Below are 18764 nucleotides of genomic sequence, written 5' to 3'. Positions count from 1 at the left end.
CCACGTCTCGGCAAAAAAACAGAAAGAAACGAAGAGAACGCGGTGGTCCCTTGAACAAGCCAACCAGATGAGAGAAACATAAATATACACAGATGTCCTTCCAAGGCGACAGAGAATAAATAGTTAACATAGCAATAAGTTAAAACTACAAGAAGCTAAATTCGGCAAAAAAGTACAAGAAAGTTAACTGGTGCCAGTTTATATCTGGATTTTTTTCTTTTCTTTTTTTTTTTTTAATCTCTTCTGTGTTTGATTTTCTTCTTTTTTTTGTCATTTTTTTTTCTCTTGTGACTTTTTTTTTTGTCGTTTTGATTTTTTTTTCTCTTTTTTGTTCCTTGCAGCAGAAGAAGCCCCACGAACAACACTGGGAAGGCGGGGAGAGAGAGCTGGGCGCGCGGGGCCGTCGGAGGGAAGGCAACTAAAGCTGAAATTGGGGTTTGCGATTCTCAGTTGGGACGACGAGGGAGGGGACCCGCTGCAGGAAGGGGATGGGGGGCTGTGGGGAGGGCTCCCCCGGGACTCCGGCCTGGGGCTTCTGTTGGGATCTGTATGAAAACTACTGGGATAGGCAAAATAATAATAATAATAATAATAATAATAAAGATGAAACAGAAGCCCTGGGCCGGGCCGGGTCCATGGCCCTCACTCATGTAGAAAGACGGATAAACCCAACAAACTGAAAGGGGGGGCACAAGTGGACGGGAAAGGAGTGTGGGGCCCCTGGGCCTGGAGGAGGAGTTTGGGGGGGCCAGCCTTCCCCCGTGGCCTCATGGGAAATAGGGACTCTGGCCCAGGGGAGGGTCACATCCAGGGTCAGGGGGATCCTTTGGCCTCAAATGTTGGGGGTGGGGAGGGCGGCCTCCGACCCACCGTGACGCCAAAGTGGAACGAGGTATCGTGTGTCTGGATGGACGCTGTGTGTGCACGCCTGCATTCGTGGGCGGCAGGGAGATGGGGGGCGGCGCCCCCGCAACTGCCCACCCCGGTGGGGGGGGGTGGCGGCCTAGCTGGAGGAAGCGGGTGGGGCCGGTCCACTTACCTGGGCCTGAGGGGAACTAGAGGCATGTTGCTGTGTCTCTGGGTGTCCTGGCTGTGTCCCTGGGACCGGGTGCCTGCATTTGTGTGCCTAAACCCCAAGGTGGCCACGGCCGCATAGACAGGAGAGTCTGCGCGTGCGCGTGCCTCGCGCCCGCGGCCAGGCTTGGCCACGCCCACGCCACGCCCATGGCAGCCCCCGTCTCAGCTTCCCAGGTTCGGCTGCGCCTTTGAATTTGGCCCCTGACACCCTCAACGTGTCCGTGGGTACCTGGGACTGTCTGAGTGTGTCTGTGTGTGCGCGTGCACCCCGGCCTGGCTGTTTCTCGGTGCGCTGGTGGCCCCCAGCCGGGGTGCCCTGCTCCGTGTTCCTGCCCAGTTGGTAAACATAACTTGCCAAAATATTTTCTTTTTTTTTTGTCTTTTTTTTTTCAAGTTCAAGAATCCCCAGTAAAAATTCTCCACGAGGTCTTTTTTTTCCCCTTTTTACAAAAATAGAGTTTTTCTGCCCCTCCCACCCCCCCTTTTTTTTTTCCCATTTTGTTTCTGTTTCAGCCCCTCCTAGCTGTACCTCATTCTTCTCCTCCGAGGAAGGGCTCTGGGGGAGGAAGCCCCTACCTCCCCTCCTCACGATTTGCTTTTTTGGGGATTGTTAAACCTGTCTTCCCCCTCCCCTTCTTCAAGGTCACCTAGATGTGATTGGGGAGGCCTGGGCACCCCCCGGTGACACTGCCCCCAACCATGCCATGGAGGGTGGTTGAGGGGGGGGGGCCCTGATCTTTCTCTTTAGCTGAAAAAAGAAACAAAACCATCGCCATGAACGAAACCAAGACGAGAGAGTGCACAGCCCAGGCCGGGATGAGGCGGCAGGAGCATGAGGTGGGGGACCCCCGGGCCTCCTTCCCCTTTCCCTGCAGACCCTGAGGCCACCCTCCCCGAGTGCTCACCCTATGGCTTCCGCCAGGCTGCGAGGCCCTGGGCCGTGCAGGGTCTGCCTGTGCCGTCTCCGGCCCCCTCTCTCTCGCTCTCTCTCTCTCCCTCTCTCTCTCTCTCTCTCTGTCTCTCTCTGCTGCCCAGGCCAGGCGGTGCCTCAGGCCTTGTGCTGTTTGCTGGTCTTGAACGACACTTGCAGCACGCGCTCGCCCAGGCGGTAGCCGTTGAGGCTGGCGATGGCCATGGCCGCCTCGTCGTAGTTGGTCATGGTGACGAAGCCAAAGCCTTTGCACTTGTTGGTGGTGAAGTCGCGGATGACCTTGACGTTGGTCACAGCCCCAAAGGGCCCGAACAGCTGCCACAGGACACTCTCGTCCGCCTCTGGCGACAAGTTGTACACGAAGATGCACCAGCCGGCGCCCCCTGCGCCCCCCGACAGGCCGACACCCGCGAGACCACTCATGCCGTCGATGGCGATGGGCGAGAACCTGGCGATGAGCGACAGGGGACTACTTTGGGGGTCACGCGGGCTCTGCCCTGACACCCCATGCGCACCCCCGACCCTGCCCAGAGCCTGAGTCCCACTCCAGTGCTTCCACTCTGTCCACTCTGTCCAGACCTGAGACCCTGCCCCAATCTTCATACTGGCCCTTCCGGGGGTCAGGGGTCAGCTTTGCCCTGACCCCTGAGCTTCGTTGTTTGTTTTGGTTTGGGGGCCACAGCCTTCGGTGCTCAGGGCTTCCTCCTAATCCGAAACTCGAGATCCCTTCTGGCCGGATGGGATCACTGGGACCACAGGGGCCACTATGCAGGGTGGGTGCATTGCCCCCTGTCCTCACTTGGTGGCCTTGACCCCTGACCTTTGACCAAACCTGTCCTTGACTGTGGAGATCCAGACCCCTCCCACACACATACACTGAGCCCCAACCTGGAGGCCATGTCGGGAGCCTGGTTGGAGTGGGATCCAGTTTGAGTCCCGGCACCACTGTCAAGCAGGGCAGCCTCAATGGACCCTGTAAAGGCGCTGACCACTCGTGTTCTCCACTCAGATCAAATCCAGGGGTCCCCTCGTCATAGGTTTGGGTCCTAAAGGTGCCTACGCTTTCTCTGGGGATGGGGCAGACAGAGGGCCACAGCCAGGACCTGGGGAGAAGTGCCACCATATGGCACTTCTCAGCACATCACAGGGTCCTCCTGAGTCTTGGATCTCAGGTGGGGAGCCCACATCACCGAGAGTGAGACCATGGAGAAGGGGTGCAGGCCACATTTATTATAGATTCCATCTTTTCTGAGAGCCTCCATTCTGGGGGGACCCTGGTCCCGAAACAAGTCCAAGCATGGGGGTGGCTCTTGGGAGGTGTTTGCGGAGTGAGTGAATGAATGAGGGAATGAATAAATGAGTAAATGAATAAATGAAAGGTCAGATTTGGCTCCACCCATGTCCTTCAGGCACGCCAACCTTCTCGAGGTGCACTCAACAGAGGGGATGGAAGGGCTGGAGCGATAGCACAGCGGGTGGGACATTGCCTTGCACGTAGCCGACCCGGGTTGATTCCCAGCATCCTATATGGTCCCCCGAGCACCACCAGGAGTAATTCCTGAGTGCATGAGCCAGGAGTAACTCCTGATCATCACTGGGTGTGACCCATAAGGCAAAAAAAAAAAAAGGCCAAAATCAAAGGGGTGGAGAAGGCTGGCTCTGCTGCCAGGAACTCAGCCTTGTCACCCGAGGGGTGAGGATCCCTACCTGCCTCTCTGTCCCCTCGAGGCCCTGACCACTGTTCTGCTGGGCTGAGATGAGTCATGAACACCACTGCCATGGACCTGTGAGCACCACCTCCAGGAAGCCCTCCCTGCATGCTCAAACTCTAGCCCTTTGAGTCATCTGCCCAGCTCCTGCCATTTCCTTTCTTTTTTAGTGGTGCTAAGACTCAAACTCAGGGCTCACGCATGCCAGACAAATGCTCTACTGAGAGGCTAGAACCCCAGCCCTCACCCTCGGGCCCCCAATCTCTCAAGGACTCCATGCAACTCCGGGACAGGGGCATACAGAATTCAGAGGACAAACTTAGGGCTGAAGGTGAGAGGGACATTCATCTGGACCAGGCTAGGGGTGGGGTGGGGACAAGAGGCTGGGGACAGCAGGGAGGGTCACTATTACCTTTTGACTCCGTAAGCCATGTTAAGCAAGTTGTCCAGCCTGCAGAAGAGAAGGGGCTGGTCACCGGTGGCCCTGGACACACCATCGGCCAGCCAGCAGGGACCAGCCTGCCCCACCCCCACCCAGCAGGCCACAGCGCCAGCGCTGTCCCCACGCGCCTGCTCCCTGCCCGGCTGGACACCGCCTGGCACGGAAACTCTCAGTCACTCAGCCACTGCCCCTGCCCGCCTCTCCATCCTTGTCATTCCCCTCTGGGGGGAGGGGACTGCATTTGCCTGTCCCCACATTGCAGGGTGGATCCCATCTCCGATGGGGGAATGTGATTCCTAAACAAAGGTGACACTGAGGGTCACAGTCAACTGAAGGGAGATCACACAGAATCCTTGAGGGGCACCCATGTTGCCCACTTTTTAATTTGTGGTTTGGGGGCCATATCGAGTAGTGCTCAGAAGTACCCCTGGCGGTGCTGGGGATTCAAACCTTTCATCCTTTCTCTGTCCCCAATCCCCACTTTGCCTTACACCAGGACCTGGATTTTAGTGTCCTGTACTGTATAGTTTTCACCCTTGCATATAGCTGCCTGCAAGGCAAGCACCCTGCCCGATGTCCTAGCTCTCTGTCCTCACTCCTGCCCCTCTGTGCTTATTTTACAATGAGGACAAGCTATGCTTCATGTGAATGGGGAAACTGAGGTACAGGCAGCCAGCAGCCACCGAATCACATAACCAAAAGAAAGCTGCCAGAGCTGGACACCTAAAAACTGGAGTCATCAGAAACACCACTGGTAGGCAACCCACACCCGACCCTTGCACACACAGTGCATGCCCCTATGCCTGCGGGGGCACGCGGGGCGTCTCACCGGAAGCGCTGCGTCTGGTGGTGCAGGGGCCCCGCATAGCGCCGGGCTGACGACTGGTAGAGGTGCGTGAGCAGGGCCTGGCCGGTCTTCTGGCTCGGGTTGTTGGCGAACTTTACCGTGATGGGTTCGGCCGCGCCCAGCGGCTTCTGCCCGTTCAATCCCTTGATGGCCTCCTCGGCCTCGATCCTCTTGTCGAAGCGGATGAAGCCCACACCCCGGGAGACGCCTGCCAGGGCGGGGGGCGGGCTGACAACCTTGCGGCCCCACCCTTCCCCCCAAAATCGAGGCCCGCCCTGCTATCAGCACATTCGTTTTATCTCCCCTTTATTTTTTGGGGGGGCGGGCTTCCCAGAGGTGCATAGGGGAACCAACAGGCCAATACCTTGCGGTGCTTAGCGACTCATCAATGCTGGACACAGAACCCGCCTCCCGTGAGAGTGGGGCATGCACTCCAGACACTCAACGCCCCCACTTTTCTCCCTTTGGCCCCTCCACAGCTTCCTTGACCTTGACCCTGTGGCCCCGCCTCCCACCCACACCTCCTCTGGCCGTGCCCTCCAGCCCCACCTCCCGCCCACACCTACCTGGCCACGCCCTCCCATCCCACCTCCCACCCCACCTCCTCTGGCCGTGTCCTCCTGTCCCACCTCCTGACCACGCCTCCTTTGGCCCTGGCTCCCGGGCACGCAGCCTGACCTGTGACCTGGTCCACCAGGATGCGGGAAGTGATGATGCGGCCGTACTGGGAGAAAAGCTGCTCCATCTCCTTTTGGCTCATGGTCTTGGGGAGGCCGCTGACGTAGAGGTTGGCATCCCGGATAGACGCGGAGCTGGGTCTGGCGTAGGACACCTGGAGGCCCGGCAGTACCCATTTCTGAATGCGGAGATCCAGGCCTCCTCCAGCCCTTCCGAGGGGCCTTTTTTGTGCCCACCTCGCCCCAGGATCTCCATTGGACACCGTGGGTGAGGTTGGGAGACCACTGTGGGTGTCTGGGGTCACCTAGCGTCACCACCTAGCTGGGGACCTACACTGGGCCCTGGACGTTTCTGGCCACCTGTTCAACCTTGAAAACTCCGTATCCATCTCGGTTGCCTCCACTTGCCCCACAAAGTCTCTCTCTCTCTCTCTCTCTCTCTCTCACACACACACACGCACACACACACACACACACACACACACACACACACACACACACACACATACACACACACACACGGCCACACCTATCTCCACACACCTCTCCCTTTCCTGTCAGTGATTCTGGGGCTCAGGTCTCCAGATTTGAAACCCAGACAACCTCTTTCACATTTGCGTGCAATCCACCTTCCACTCTTCTCCCCACTTCCATGCTCACCCCACTAACCCAGGATCCCCCAAAGACCCGGCCGGTGACTCCTCCCCCTCGGTCACCCTCCTTCCCGCTGGCAGTCGTTCTCCCTACAACAGCCAGAGGGCGCCCGCGAGCACCCGGGCTGGGGCACCAGCATCTCCTGCTTAACCCTCAATGGTTCCCACTTTCCTCTGCCTTAAAGCCCTTTCTGGGTCTGCAAGACCCTAACAGACCCCCCCCACCCAGCTTCCCTCTGCTTCATCCCTGTCCACCTTCCTTGCCCTGGAACCGTCCTTCAAGGTCCCAACACACTGGCTGGCTGGCTTTGACTTGGCATTGCCCCTTCCCAGGTCCTGCTCCTGTTTCTGCCTTCTCCAGGTTTGGGTGAAATGACCTCCCTTTCCCTTCCCGGCTGGATCCAGTGCCTCCCTCCCCCCAAGCCCCCACAATCCTCTCTTTCCTTGTGAATGGGACACGTTTTTCGTCCTGTCATCCCCAGGCCCCAGGCCAACAATGGAGTCTGCAGTGGTTTCAAAAATGCTGGGCGTGTATATATTTATTCCTCCCAAACAGTGGTGAGTATTGTCAACGGGAAAGAAAAGTCCATTTACAGGGTGGCAGGGCTTCGTGTGACCCCATCTGATTGTATGTTTATCACTCAGCCTGATGTGCGGCGACCTGGGGCTGCCCTGTGGGAGGGAGCACCCCCAGCTCCACATCAGCCTCTGACCATGGGCAGACATGGTCATGATCAGGGTCAGCAGGGCCGCCTTTGGCAGATTCACTGGACTCAACCAGTATTTTTTTGGGGGATCACACCTAGCGATGCTCAGGGGTTACTCCTGGCTCTGCACTCAGGAATTACTCCTGGCGGTGCTTGGGGGACCATATGGGATGCTGGGAATCGAACCTGGGTCAGCTGCATGCAAGACAAACGCCCTACCCACTGTGCTATTGCTCCAGCCCCTCCACCAGTATTTTTAAAAAAGAATGAGGAGAGCGGGGAGGGCATTTGCCTTGCACACAGCTGACCCGAGTTCAATCCCCGGCACCCCATAAGTTTCCTTGAGTTATGCCAGGAGTAATCTCTGAGTACAGAGCCAGGAGTAAGCCCTGAACATTGCCAGGTGTGACCCCAAAACCAAAAAAGAAAGAGAGACAGAGAAAAAAGAGAGAGAAAGAGAAAGAAAGGAGAGAGAAAGAAAGAGAGAAAAAAAGAAAGAGCGTTGAGAGAGAGTACATTGGGATTGTCATGTATGTAACTGACCTGAATTAAATTCCCAGAATCCCATATAGTTCCCCAAGTCCAGCCAGAAATGAACCTTGAGCACAAAGTCAAAAGTGGTTGGGGGGCTGGAGCAATAGCACAGCATGTAGGGCATTTGCCTTGCACGCGGCCGACTGGGGTTTGATTCCCAGCATCCCATATGGTCCCCTGAGCACCACCAGGAGTAATTCCTGAGTTCAAAGCCAGGAGGTAACCCCTGTGCATTGCCGGGTGTGACTTAAAAAGAAAAAAAAAAGTGGTTGGGGGTCTTCTACACCCCCACCCTGAATAAAAAGAATGAGGGGTCTGAGAGTTGAGGAGGTAAGGCACTCACTACACGCAGCAACCCCCCATTTCATTCCCAGCACAGTACAGGGTCCCCTGGCACTGGCAGGAGGGATTCCAAAGCATCACTATCTGCGACCCCCCAGAAAAAAATAAAGGAGACCAGGGGAGATAGGGGTAAGGGCGTTCCTGCATGGCATGGGGGGGTTCTCGTTAGTACCGTGGAGTACATCTGGCAGCCTGGTGGGGGGGTTTGGAGTAAGGGGCGGGAGAGATGGCCCAGAGGGGCTGGGGGACCCAGTCTGAGCTCAGAGCACCCCCTGAGCAGAGAGCCACGCGTGGACTCCGTGCCCTGCAGGGTGCCTCCCAACCAAGCCTGTTGACCAACGGCCTTCATTTTGTCCCCATCACTCAAACACAGTGACTGCTTGGTGCTGACACAGCGGGCACGCTCTGGCGGCGAGCTGTGTGGTCTGGGATCTCGGGAACTGGCTGCTGTCCTCTCCAGAGCACAGACAGGATCTTCTAGGGCTTCCCCAAGCCACCCCGGACGTGGGGGGCTCCTCCCACACCCCCACACCAGGAGGGGCCTGGCAGTATAGAATTTAGGCTGCAAAACGGGGACTGTGTGGTCAGCTGCGCCCATGGTCTCCTGCACTGATACAAGCACACCCGCAAATATACACACGCATGAACATAAGCACATAAGCATACACGCGTGCACGTACATCCCATGCATACATCACTGCCTTATTCCTGGTGACACATGGGCATGGTGAACTGCCGAGTCCCAGAACCACACACACTCAGGGGCCGGTAGGCGCACACCTCCCTGTCACCGCAACAAGGCACACGCTGCACCACACAACTCCGTGTCACTTTGAGACCCCCCAGACACGTGCCCAATGTTTCCAGGCGCCAGGAAGCAGCCTGTGGTGGCAGGAGGGCCCTGGCGGGACCCCAGCACAGCTCTCCCTTCCCGGTTTCGAAAAAGGACACGACCCCTGTACCAGGGCGAGCTGGGGGCCAGATGGGCGGCTCCCCTCCCCAGCCTCCCCTGGGGTTCAAGAGCAGATTTGCAGGGCGGAGCCCAGACACCCCCAGGCAAACCTAGAGAGGGGGGTTTCCATGGTGATGCCCTCTCCTGGGAGTGAGGCTTCGCTGGGGCCCAGCTGTGGCAGGGCAGGGGAGGCCCTTGAGGGAGGGGCACTCATGGGTGGGGGAGAGGCGCTTATGGGGTGGGGGGAGGGGCCGCCCCATCCTGCCCTCCCCCCCTAATTAGGCTCCAGATGGCAGATGCGCCAGCCCCTCCCCCAGTTCGCTGACAAAGGCCAGGAGGGGGCAGCTCTCCTGAGCCCCAGACCCTCTCCCTGTGGGAACTGAGATTCTTAGAGGCAGAACCAGCCCCCCACCCCCGGGGATGGCTTTCTGGGTCGATGGGGACACAGGCCCACAGTTGCCCTCACCTTAATGGTCTTGGTCTGTAGTTTGAGGCCGTTGAGGGTGTTGATGGCTTTGTCAGCATCATTGGGGTCTGAGTAATTCACAAACCCGTAGCCAAGACTCTGACCTGTGGGGGCATGAGGTAGTGAGGGCCCCCGATCCCCTCCCCCAGTCTGCCAGGTCATCCCCACCCCCCACATCCTGGCTTCCCTGAACTGCCCACTCCAGGGTACTGAGAACCAGCACCACACCCTCTGCATCCTCCTCAGGCCACTTTAGAACCCTAAGTTCCACCTGCCCCCATCACCCCAGAGAGCCCCCCGCTCACCTGCCTCCCAGCCCCACCTCACCCCCCGCAGGGTCCCCCGGGCCCCCCAGGCAGCAGCTACCTGTAATCTTGTCCCGAACCAATTTGCAGGACTCGATGTCCCCAATGCTGCCGAAGAGACTCTTGAACTCGTCCTGGGTCATGTTCTGGGGCAGGTAGTTGACGATGAGGTTGGTCTTGCTGTCATCAGTGGCTCCGTTGGTACCCAGGAGCGGCCCGTTGGGCAGGGCCGGGCCGGCCGGACCCCCCCCTGCCACCTGAGACTCCATAGCCCCAAGTATCTGCTGGAGACAACAGGCCACATCTGCTCACAGCCGGGCCCCGCCGGGCAGGGGGCTCTGAGGGATCTGTCTGTCCTGCATTCTGTCCTGTCTGTCCTTATTCTGTCCAGCCCCCCAGTCTGCCCCAACACATGAACCACAGGCAAAGCACTTTACAGCCAAAAAGTTTCCAGCTGCTATTGGAATTTCTCATGGACGTGCCCTTGGTTCAATTTGCTCTAGTTTCCCATGACGCTTCACTTAGTTTTTTTGTTTTAAAGGAGGGGGTCAAACCCAAGACTTTTTTTTTTTTTAGTTTTGGGCCACACTCAGTAATGCTCAGGGGTCATTCCTGGCTCTGTGCTCAGGAATCACTCCTGGTGGTGCTTGGGGGCCATGTGGGATGCCGGGGATCGAACGCAGGTCAGTTGCATCCAAAGCAAACACCCTCCCCACCGTGCTATCGCTCCGGTCCCCGAACCCAACACTTCCCCTATGCACAGCCTTTGTCTAGTGCCAGCAAGAACCCCAGCCCTGCTCTGGGTTAGGCATTCAAAACCATTTCTTGGGGCTGGAGCAATGGGATAGTAGGAAGGGTGTTTGCCTTGCATGGGGCCACCCTGGATTTGGTCCCTGGCCCCTCACACAGTTCCCTAAGCACCTTTGGGAGAATATTCCAGAGTATATTCCTGCGCACCGCCACATGAGGCCCCAAAACGAAACAAAACAAAACCCGAGAAGTTGGAAGAGGGCCCAGAGCCTTTCCCGACGTTTCTCAGCCAATCTGCTGCTGGCTCAATGCAAGAGTTAAGGGTGGGGTGGCACTCGGGCCTTGTGATGTTGGGGGCCATCTTGGGGGTGCTCAGGATCCATGTGGTGCCGGTGGTTGAACCAGGGTCACACAGGCCTGGCCTTAATCCCCATATTATCTCCTTGGTCCCTTTTTAGAATTTTGGAAGGCCATGCCTGATGGACTTCTATTCCCAGTTCTGTGCTTGGGGATTATTCCTGGTGGTGTTTGGGAGACCACATGGGGTGCCAGGAATATGCTTTTTTTTTTCTTTTCGTTTTGGATCACACCCAGAGATGCACCGTGGTCACTCCTGGCTCTGCACTCAGGAATTACTCCTGGTGGTGCTCAGGGGACCATATGGGATGCTGGGAATCGAACCTGGGTCAGCCGAGTACAAGGCAAATGCCAAAACCGCTGTGCTATCGCTCCAGCCCCATCCAGGGATATGCTTTTTTATTTTTCTTTTGGGGTCACACCCAGCGATGCTCAGGGGTTATTCCTGGCTCTGCACTCAGGAATTACTCCTGGCGGTGCTTGTGGGACCATATGGGATATATATGGGATGCTGGGGATCTAACTTGGGTCTGCCGCGTGCAAGACAAATGCCCTCCCTGCTGGGCTAGTGCTCAGGCCCTACGCTTTTTTAGTTTTTTCTTTTCCTTTTTGTAGTGCTGGGGACAAGACCGGGTGCTGTGCATACAAGAAATGCATTTTACTCCATTTGGGGATTGGGGGTCTTGAGCACAGCTGGAGGTGCTCAAGAGTACTCCCGGCTCATTGCCAGGGCGTCTCTCCCAGCACTGCAGGGGACAGAATCCGGGGCTCCTGCGCATGAAGGCTGTGCTCCAGCTCTTTGCCTGCTCTCCCGGGCCCTGTGCAGACAATGAGGCCACATCTGTGGCTCCAGGAAGCAATGCTTTGGACAAAGTCGATGCACCTCCAGGTTCGGGATGGACGGTGGGGATTATAGATCCAGGTTCAGGATGATTTGGCAGCACTGCCTGGTCCTGGAGGACCGCCCAGAGTGAGCCTAGAACCCCAACATCAACACATGAACTTCTTCATCTTGCCTTCTTCCTCTGCTTTTTGTTTGTTTGTTTGTTTTGGGGGACCACACCTGGTGATGCTCAGGGATTATTCCTGGCTCTGCAGTCAGAAATGACTCCTGGCAGTGCTCAGGTAACCATTTGGGATGCTGAGGATCAAACCTGGGTTAGCCACGCACCAGGCAACGCCTTCCTGGCCGTCCTGTTGCACTGGCTCCCCTCTGTTGTTGTTTGTTTGTTTGGGGGCCCCACCCAGCAGTGCTCATGCCTGCTGGGGCTCGGGACCCATATCATATGGGGTGCTGAGGATCAAACCCCAGTCAGTGGCATGTAAGGCACATGCCCTGAAGCTGTCCCATCTCTCCAGGCCCTCTTCTTTCGATTTCTTACAACTCTGAAACAGTTCCCGAGAGCATTGTAAGGGCCCTCGGGAGAGCACTTTCACTTTGCTTTGTGGTGTTTTCTTTGATTTCATTCTTCGGGGACCACGCCCAGCTGCGCTCAGGGCTCACCCCAGCAAATGCCTCCCCCCTGTTTTGTCTCTCTGGCCCCTGCAGTGGGGGTTTCCAATCCCCAACACACCGTATGTTCTCCTGAGCACTGTGGGGAGCTACGCCTAGGCCCGGGCGCTGAGCTGGGAGTAGCCTACCCAAAAGGATTCAAAGGCATCTTGAATTTCAGCAGAAAAAAACCCTGTGATTGATTAGCAGTATTTGCTGTGACCACAGAATCAGTGACAGAAGCTTATCATCTCAGCCACCGTGACCCCAAATAGTAATAGCAGAATTGTTCCCCAATACGGGTGCTATGGTGGGGCCCAGGGCAGAGTGAGTTTTCTGTCACCAATCACAAGCCTGAAAACACTCACCTCCCCCCTTAAAAATACTACCCGGGAGGCTGGAAAGAGAATACAGCAGCAGGGAAGGGGCTGGCCTGGCACATGCCGGACCCGGGTTAGAGCCCCACAAAGAGTCATCCCTGAATACAAAGCCAGGAGTAAGCCCTGAGTGCCACTGGGTGTGGTGCAAAATAACAACAAAGAAACCAAAGAATACTACGGCAGGGGGGGAAACAGGGGCAAGGTGCTTGCACACCTGCCCCCCCGCCCCCCGCCCAGGCTGGCCCCCAGCAGGGCATGGCCTTCCAGCACTGCAGGCTTGACCCCAGGGACCCCTAAACCCTGCCAGAAGGGCCCCAGGTGGGCCCGAGCAGTCCCACATCCTCGTCCCTGGCACCAAATGCCAGCCCAGTGGGACCTGGTGGGTGACTCATCCCTGCAAGTGGCCCCAGCCCGCCCCCCCAGCATGGTTGGACATGCTGTTGCTAAAACCGTGCTGTAGATTTGTTTTTTGTTCTTGTTTCTTTTCTTTTTGGGTCACACCCGGTGATGCTCAGGGGTTAAGTCCTGGCTCTGCACTCAGGAATCACTCCTAGCGGTGCTCAGGGGACCCTATGGGATAGGGGGATCAAACCCTGTTCGGCCGCATGAAAGGCAAACGTCCTCCCCGCTGTACTATCGCCTCCCGTGCTGTAGACTTGGGCTGCGGATGTGGCTGGGTGGGGAAATGCCTTGGGGCCAGAGTGACAGCACAGCAGGGAGGGCTCTGACTGCACACGGCCAGCCCGGGTTCGATCCCTGGCATTCCGTAGGGTCCCCCCAGCACTGCCAGGAGTAATTCCTGAGTGCAGAGCCAGGAATAACCCCTAAGCATTGCTAGGTGTGACTGAAAAAAGAAAAAAAAAATTAAAAAAAAGAAAAGAAAAGAAAATGCACGATTTGCATGCCTGAGGTTCTTGGTTCCATCACTGGTTCTTTAAAAAAAAAAAAAATCTAGGCTAGAGAGAATATGCAGGAGGTAAGGCACTTGCCTGGCGTGTGGCTGGCCCCAGGTCCATCCCTGGCCTCGAGTGCTCTCTGAGCAACACCCCCACTTGCCACCAAATGCTATAGACTTTTTTTTTTTTTTGCTACATCCAGCGATACTTGGGGGTTATTTCTAGCTCTGCGCTCAGGAATTACTCCTGGAAGTGCTCAGGGGGCCATATGGGGTGCCGGGGATGAAGCCAGGGTCAGCAACATGCGAGGTAAATGTCCCTCCCTTCTGTGCAATTGCTCCAACCCCTGGATCAATTTCTGGGCCTCTCCATCTCCAATCTGCATGTTCAAACCCACCCATTGGGGGGATGGAACTTGGAAGTGGGGGGACCTTTAAAAAGAGGTAATTAGGTCCTGAGGATGGAGTCCTCCTGGATGGGAATCCGGCCAGGGAAGAAGGGGTGAGGGAGAGCGGGCTTTTTGCCCCGCATCCCTACAGGGATCTGCACAGCAGGATGTGACCAAATCACATCGGTCCTAGCCTGCTCACCTTCAGAACTGTGAAAAATAAACGTCTGTGGTTTAAGCCACCTTTCCCTTTTAGGGGTAGTGGCAGTGCTGTCCGCGCAGGAAGCGCCAGCACTAGCCCTCCACACTGTCTCCCCCGGCCCTGACGTCAGCAGTTTATGTATTTTGGGGATAGCAGCCTGAGCTGACCCAGACGAGAGGAAACAAAGGTGCAGAGATGCGTGAAATTTTCTGTTTGCTTGGCTTTTGTTTTATTTAATTTTTTTGGAGGGATGGCCACACCTAAAGATGCTCAGAGGTTATTCCTGATTCTGCACTCAGGAATTACTCCTGGTGCTGCTCAGAGGATTCTAGGAGATGCCCGGGATCGAACCCGGTCGGCCATGAGCAAAACAAGTACTCTCTCCACTGTACTATCGCTCCAGCCCACTTACTTATTTTTGGGGCCACACCCGTTGCCTATTCAGCTTATTTCTGGTTATGAGCTCACGGGCCATTCCTGGTAGTGCTCAGAAGGGTCCTATTCAGTGCTGGAGATAGAACCAGGGATGGCTACATGCAAGGCAAGCCCTCATCCACCGTACTCTGTTACTCCAGCCTCTACCTATTTTTTTTCTACTGCAAGGAAGGCCACATGTGGAGATGCAGTGGCTAAGAGAGACTTGGGGGCCAGTAGGAGTTACAAATGGCAGCTCTCAGGGGTCCATGTAATGCCTTGGATCAAAACCAGGGCCGCCCACATGCTAAACATTCATTATCATTTGTGACATGCATCCTATCCTCTGTACTATCTCTCCACATACCCCCAAACTCGTGGGTGTGTATGTGTCTGTGTGTGTGTGTGCGTGTGCGCGCGTGCATGCATGCGTGTGTGTTTTGGGGAGCGACATCCAGTGACGCTTAGGGATCTTTATTGGCTGCGCTGGGGAAACCATGCATTGCTGGGGACTGAACCCAGGCCTGCTGCCTTCGAAGCTTGAGCCCCTCCAGTCTGGGGGAACCATTGGCTAGCAACCCTCCCAAATTCCTTCTCCCGCCTTTGAGTGTCATGCCACTTTCCCATTTCACAGAAGAGAAAATGGTGTCACAGTAAGAGGGGGACAAATTGCAGGGAGTTGGGCAGCCCTTGAGTGAGGACCAATAAGTTAGCTTGGCGGGGTGGGCTTTAGAGGTCCGGTCTTCATGGAAAGGTCCAGAGCACAAATATAGTCAAGAGAAGCCGAGCGTCCAGCGTCTACCCAGCACCCGGCACCGTGGCCTGCCCACTTGTCCTGCCAGTCCCACACAGCTGGTGCCACCATGCATGATCCTCACCGTGTATTCTCAGAGCACTGCCCCCTCGGGTCACTAATGGTACCACCTCCCCATCAGAAGGTGGACTCAAAATTCCCATCCGGGCTCCCAGAATACCCTGTGAGGGGTCGGCTCTGGGCGCTTCGAAGGCAATCAGCAGCCCATGAGCCGCGGTTGGGAGGATAGACCAGCTCCCAGCTCTGGAACCCTCCGATGGGCCAGGCACGGAGCATGTGCCACGTATCCATGGGCTTCCCGCACTGAAATGTCACCTCCCTCCCTGTGTCTCCCGTGAGAGAGGGGAGTGATCCGGGAGGTGGCAGAGACAGACTCTTGGTCCCAGGACCCCAGGGCCTATGGGGTTACAGAATTCACACCTCTCCACTGTCACATTCCCTCCCCCATGCTGTCCTGGACTAGATGAGCCTCCAGCAGGGACCCCAAGGATTCTGCTACTAATCTGCCCAGCTCCCTCCCATCTGCCCTCCAGCTTAGCGCGATCAGTGTCACTTTTCCCCGACTGTGTCTGAGCCGGCTCAGCCACTAATGGGGATGGGATTAGTGAAGGCCACACCTGCCTGTGTGGTCGGGAAGATGGACGGGTGGAGCAAGCTCTGGCGGCTGTCTGGGGGACAGACAGAGATGCAGAGACAACTGCCACGCAAGGAGCCACCATCAGCCACTCCCCAACCAGTCCCCAGGGTCCACACTTCTCTCTAGCTCTCTCTGCTCTGGCCCCCACCCCCACCTTCTCTCTCTGAGCTCCCCTCTCTTCCTCCTCCCCTCTCCGGCCCTTTCTCCAACTCTTTGATTTTTTGGCACACATCTGACCTAGGATGTGGCCATGAAGATGCCAGAGGTCTCTTGCTGTGTCACCCACTGTGTGGGACCCCCCCTCAGCTCCCAGCTGAACCTCCCTTTACGCTGACAGACACTTGGGTGACAATAGGGCATTGAGAGTCTCTGCTGGGTTAGGCTGGGCCACCACGTGGTGTCAGCGGCACCGCGGCACATCTGAGTCTTCCGCCCTCCATGCTGGGCCTTCACATCTCCCTCACTCCCCCAGCCTGGCTCAGCCATGGGGGATGCTGCCTCAGTGCTCCGGGGAGCCATCAGGCCTCCAAAGGCCGGGCCCGGGGTGACCTTTGGCCACACCCTCTCCCCTTTGTGCTCCAGGCTCGGTTCCCCTCTCCAAGGAGAGGGATGGATGTGCTCTGTGCATGCCCGCGCCGCGGTCATGAGGCTTCCGAGCGTTTCGGACCGGCTGAAGCCCGCGAGGCCCAGAGAGGGTTCGACACGTAGGCGAACAGCCTAGAACCATGGACGTGGGCCTAGGCTCTCCGGAGCCAGGTGGGTGGGTCCCCCCGCGCGGCAGGGAGGGGTCTTGCGCCGAGCCCCCACCTGCTGCGCCGGCCACGACTCGCTGATGACGCCCGGTGTCCGGAGACACACGTCCACAGCCCCCGGGGCACCCGGCAAGAGCCGAAGACAGAGGCCCGAGCGTCGGGACCAGACAAAGGACGCGCGGCGGCGGCGCGGGGAGTGGGGTGGCGCGGCGGGGGCGGGGGTGGAGCCGGGGTGGGGCCACCACTGGTCAGCCCCGCCCCCGGGAGCCGCCCGCGCTGCCCAGTCCAGGCCTCCGGAGACCTGGGGGCGGGGTCTAGATGGGCGTGGTAGGGGCGTGGCCAGGTCGGGCGTGGCCGGGCGTGGCCGCGCGCTCGGGAGCTGACCAGCTCGGTGGTTGCTGAAAGCACCGGGCGAGCCGGCGAGCGGCGCGGGCGGGCGGGCGGGCTGGCGGGCGCGCTCAAGGTCACCCCGCGGCCCAGATCCCCGGCGGGGTGGGGCGCCCGACTTGGACGGTGGCGGGGGGCGGCCCTGCCTCAGACCTCTACCCCATCTCCTGGTGGGGGTGGGGGGCTGGGACCCAAAAGCCAGGACCTCCCCCACCTCCCCCGCGGTCCCTCCTCTCCCCTCCCCCTCCCCGCAGCCGGAGGCGCCCGCGCGAGGCTACGGCCCGCGAAGAAACGCCGAGAAACAAAGGGACGCGGCGGCGGCGGGCCCGCGGGGCCTCTGGGCGCGCCCCCTCCTCTCCCCTCCCCGCTTGCCGCAAGGTCGACGGGCTCCAGGACAAGACGCCCCACTCCCGGGCGCGGCCGAGGCCCGGAGCCCGCGGTCCGACGCCACCCGCATCCCCGGGGCTCTGGGGGACGCCTGGCCTTCTGGTCCCGACCCAGCACCAGCCCGTGGGGCCCTGCGTTTGTCTGGGGCGGCCTGCGGGTCCGGTCCGGATAGAGGAGGCATCCGCCGCCGCCGCGGCCCCTCCCCCACCGGGCCCGCGGGAGGGGGGCAATCCCGCCCCCAGGGCACCATAGGACGCCCTCCCCAAACGCCGCTCGGCTCCCTAAAGCATCTCGGGCCAGAATCTCAGCGCCCTCCCCCTCCCCCACCGCACTCTGGGCGCGGCCCTGCCCACATTCAGGCCCCAGGTTCGGTCCTACCCCCCCACCCGGGGCCTAGCTAGGCCTGGTCCTACCCCCCCACAGTTTCCGCGGAGCCGATGCGCCTAACCCCTCCCCGACCAGATTCCCTCTTAGCGACAGGGGAATACCTACAGTGACCATTCTTGTGTGCCCGGCGGGCGCGGTCCGTGTTGAGGGCAACTCCGGGGGTCGTGCAGTCCTGGACGGGTGCTCGATGCACACGCCGGGGTCCTGGCTGGGCGGCCTTTGACGCGGCCGCTGCAGAGGTGCTGGCGAAGGCAGCGGGTCCCTAGAGGGCCGAGTACGGGCCCGGGCCCCGGGACGCGCGCGAGAAAAACCGGGCCCCGGGGTGGCCTGCAGGCGGCAGAGGATGGAAAGAGGGAGCGGGCGCGGGGTTGAGAACGTCCCCTGTATGGCCCCGCGGGGCCACTGGAGGTCGCGTTTCCCGACAGAGATCTCTGCGCTCTGCCTGCCGCCGCCGCCGCCGCCCCTCGGCCCGGCCTGTCGGGTCCCGGTGCTCGGTCTTCTTCCCTCACCCGCCCTCCCTCCCTCCCTCCAGCCCGCGCTGCGCGCTCCGCGCTCTGGGCCGCGCCGCCGCCGCCCCCAGCCCTTTATAGCCGCAGCTGCCAGAGCCGGCGTTGCTCATTGGCTGCGGCCTCAGAGCCCCTCCTCCTCGCGGTGTCCGACGGCGCGGCAGGTGGAAACCAGCGCGCGCCGCCAGGCTCTCAGCATTCTCCCTAAAGCACATTTTTGGGAGCGTCTCGAGTACTCGCATGGGGGTCCGTTTTCCCCCTTCCCACCCCGCAGGACCTGCTTCGTGCCTTTGGCGCCTCATCTTGGTCAAATTTTTCTGTTGGGAAGCTAAAGCAGGGTTTCCTTCTCTGTTCAGCACCCAGGGCAGCAAGA

At 58.7% G+C, this 18764-nt stretch overlaps 1 protein-coding gene across 4 annotated transcripts; it reads right to left on the bottom strand.

The window, feature by feature from the left end:
- Positions 1–209: 209 nt before the first annotated feature.
- ELAVL3 (ELAV like RNA binding protein 3) lies at positions 210–18398 on the bottom strand. Of its 4 annotated transcripts, none has more exons than XM_055129395.1 (7): positions 17991–18398; positions 9704–9926; positions 9338–9441; positions 5685–5838; positions 4989–5214; positions 4130–4168; positions 210–2477 (listed from the first exon to the last, which is right to left on the bottom strand). In XM_055129395.1, exons 1-7 carry the CDS (start codon positions 17997–17999, stop codon positions 2126–2128), a joined length of 1107 nt encoding a protein of 368 aa, XP_054985370.1. In that variant the 5' UTR covers positions 18000–18398; the 3' UTR covers positions 210–2125. The 4 variants fall into 4 exon arrangements, with proteins under 4 accessions (XP_054985370.1, XP_004616644.2, XP_012790020.2 ...); XM_004616587.3 differs by having other exon boundaries at positions 210–2456; XM_012934566.2 differs by having other exon boundaries at positions 9704–9923.
- Between the last annotated feature and the right edge of the window lie 366 nt (positions 18399–18764).

Source organism: Sorex araneus, chromosome 2, assembly GCF_027595985.1.
Source record: "Sorex araneus isolate mSorAra2 chromosome 2, mSorAra2.pri, whole genome shotgun sequence".
In the NCBI taxonomy this organism is placed as follows: Eukaryota; Metazoa; Chordata; class Mammalia; order Eulipotyphla; family Soricidae; genus Sorex; species Sorex araneus.
Note: the sequence above shows the minus strand (reverse complement) of the source record. Positions and strands in the feature narration are given on the sequence as shown.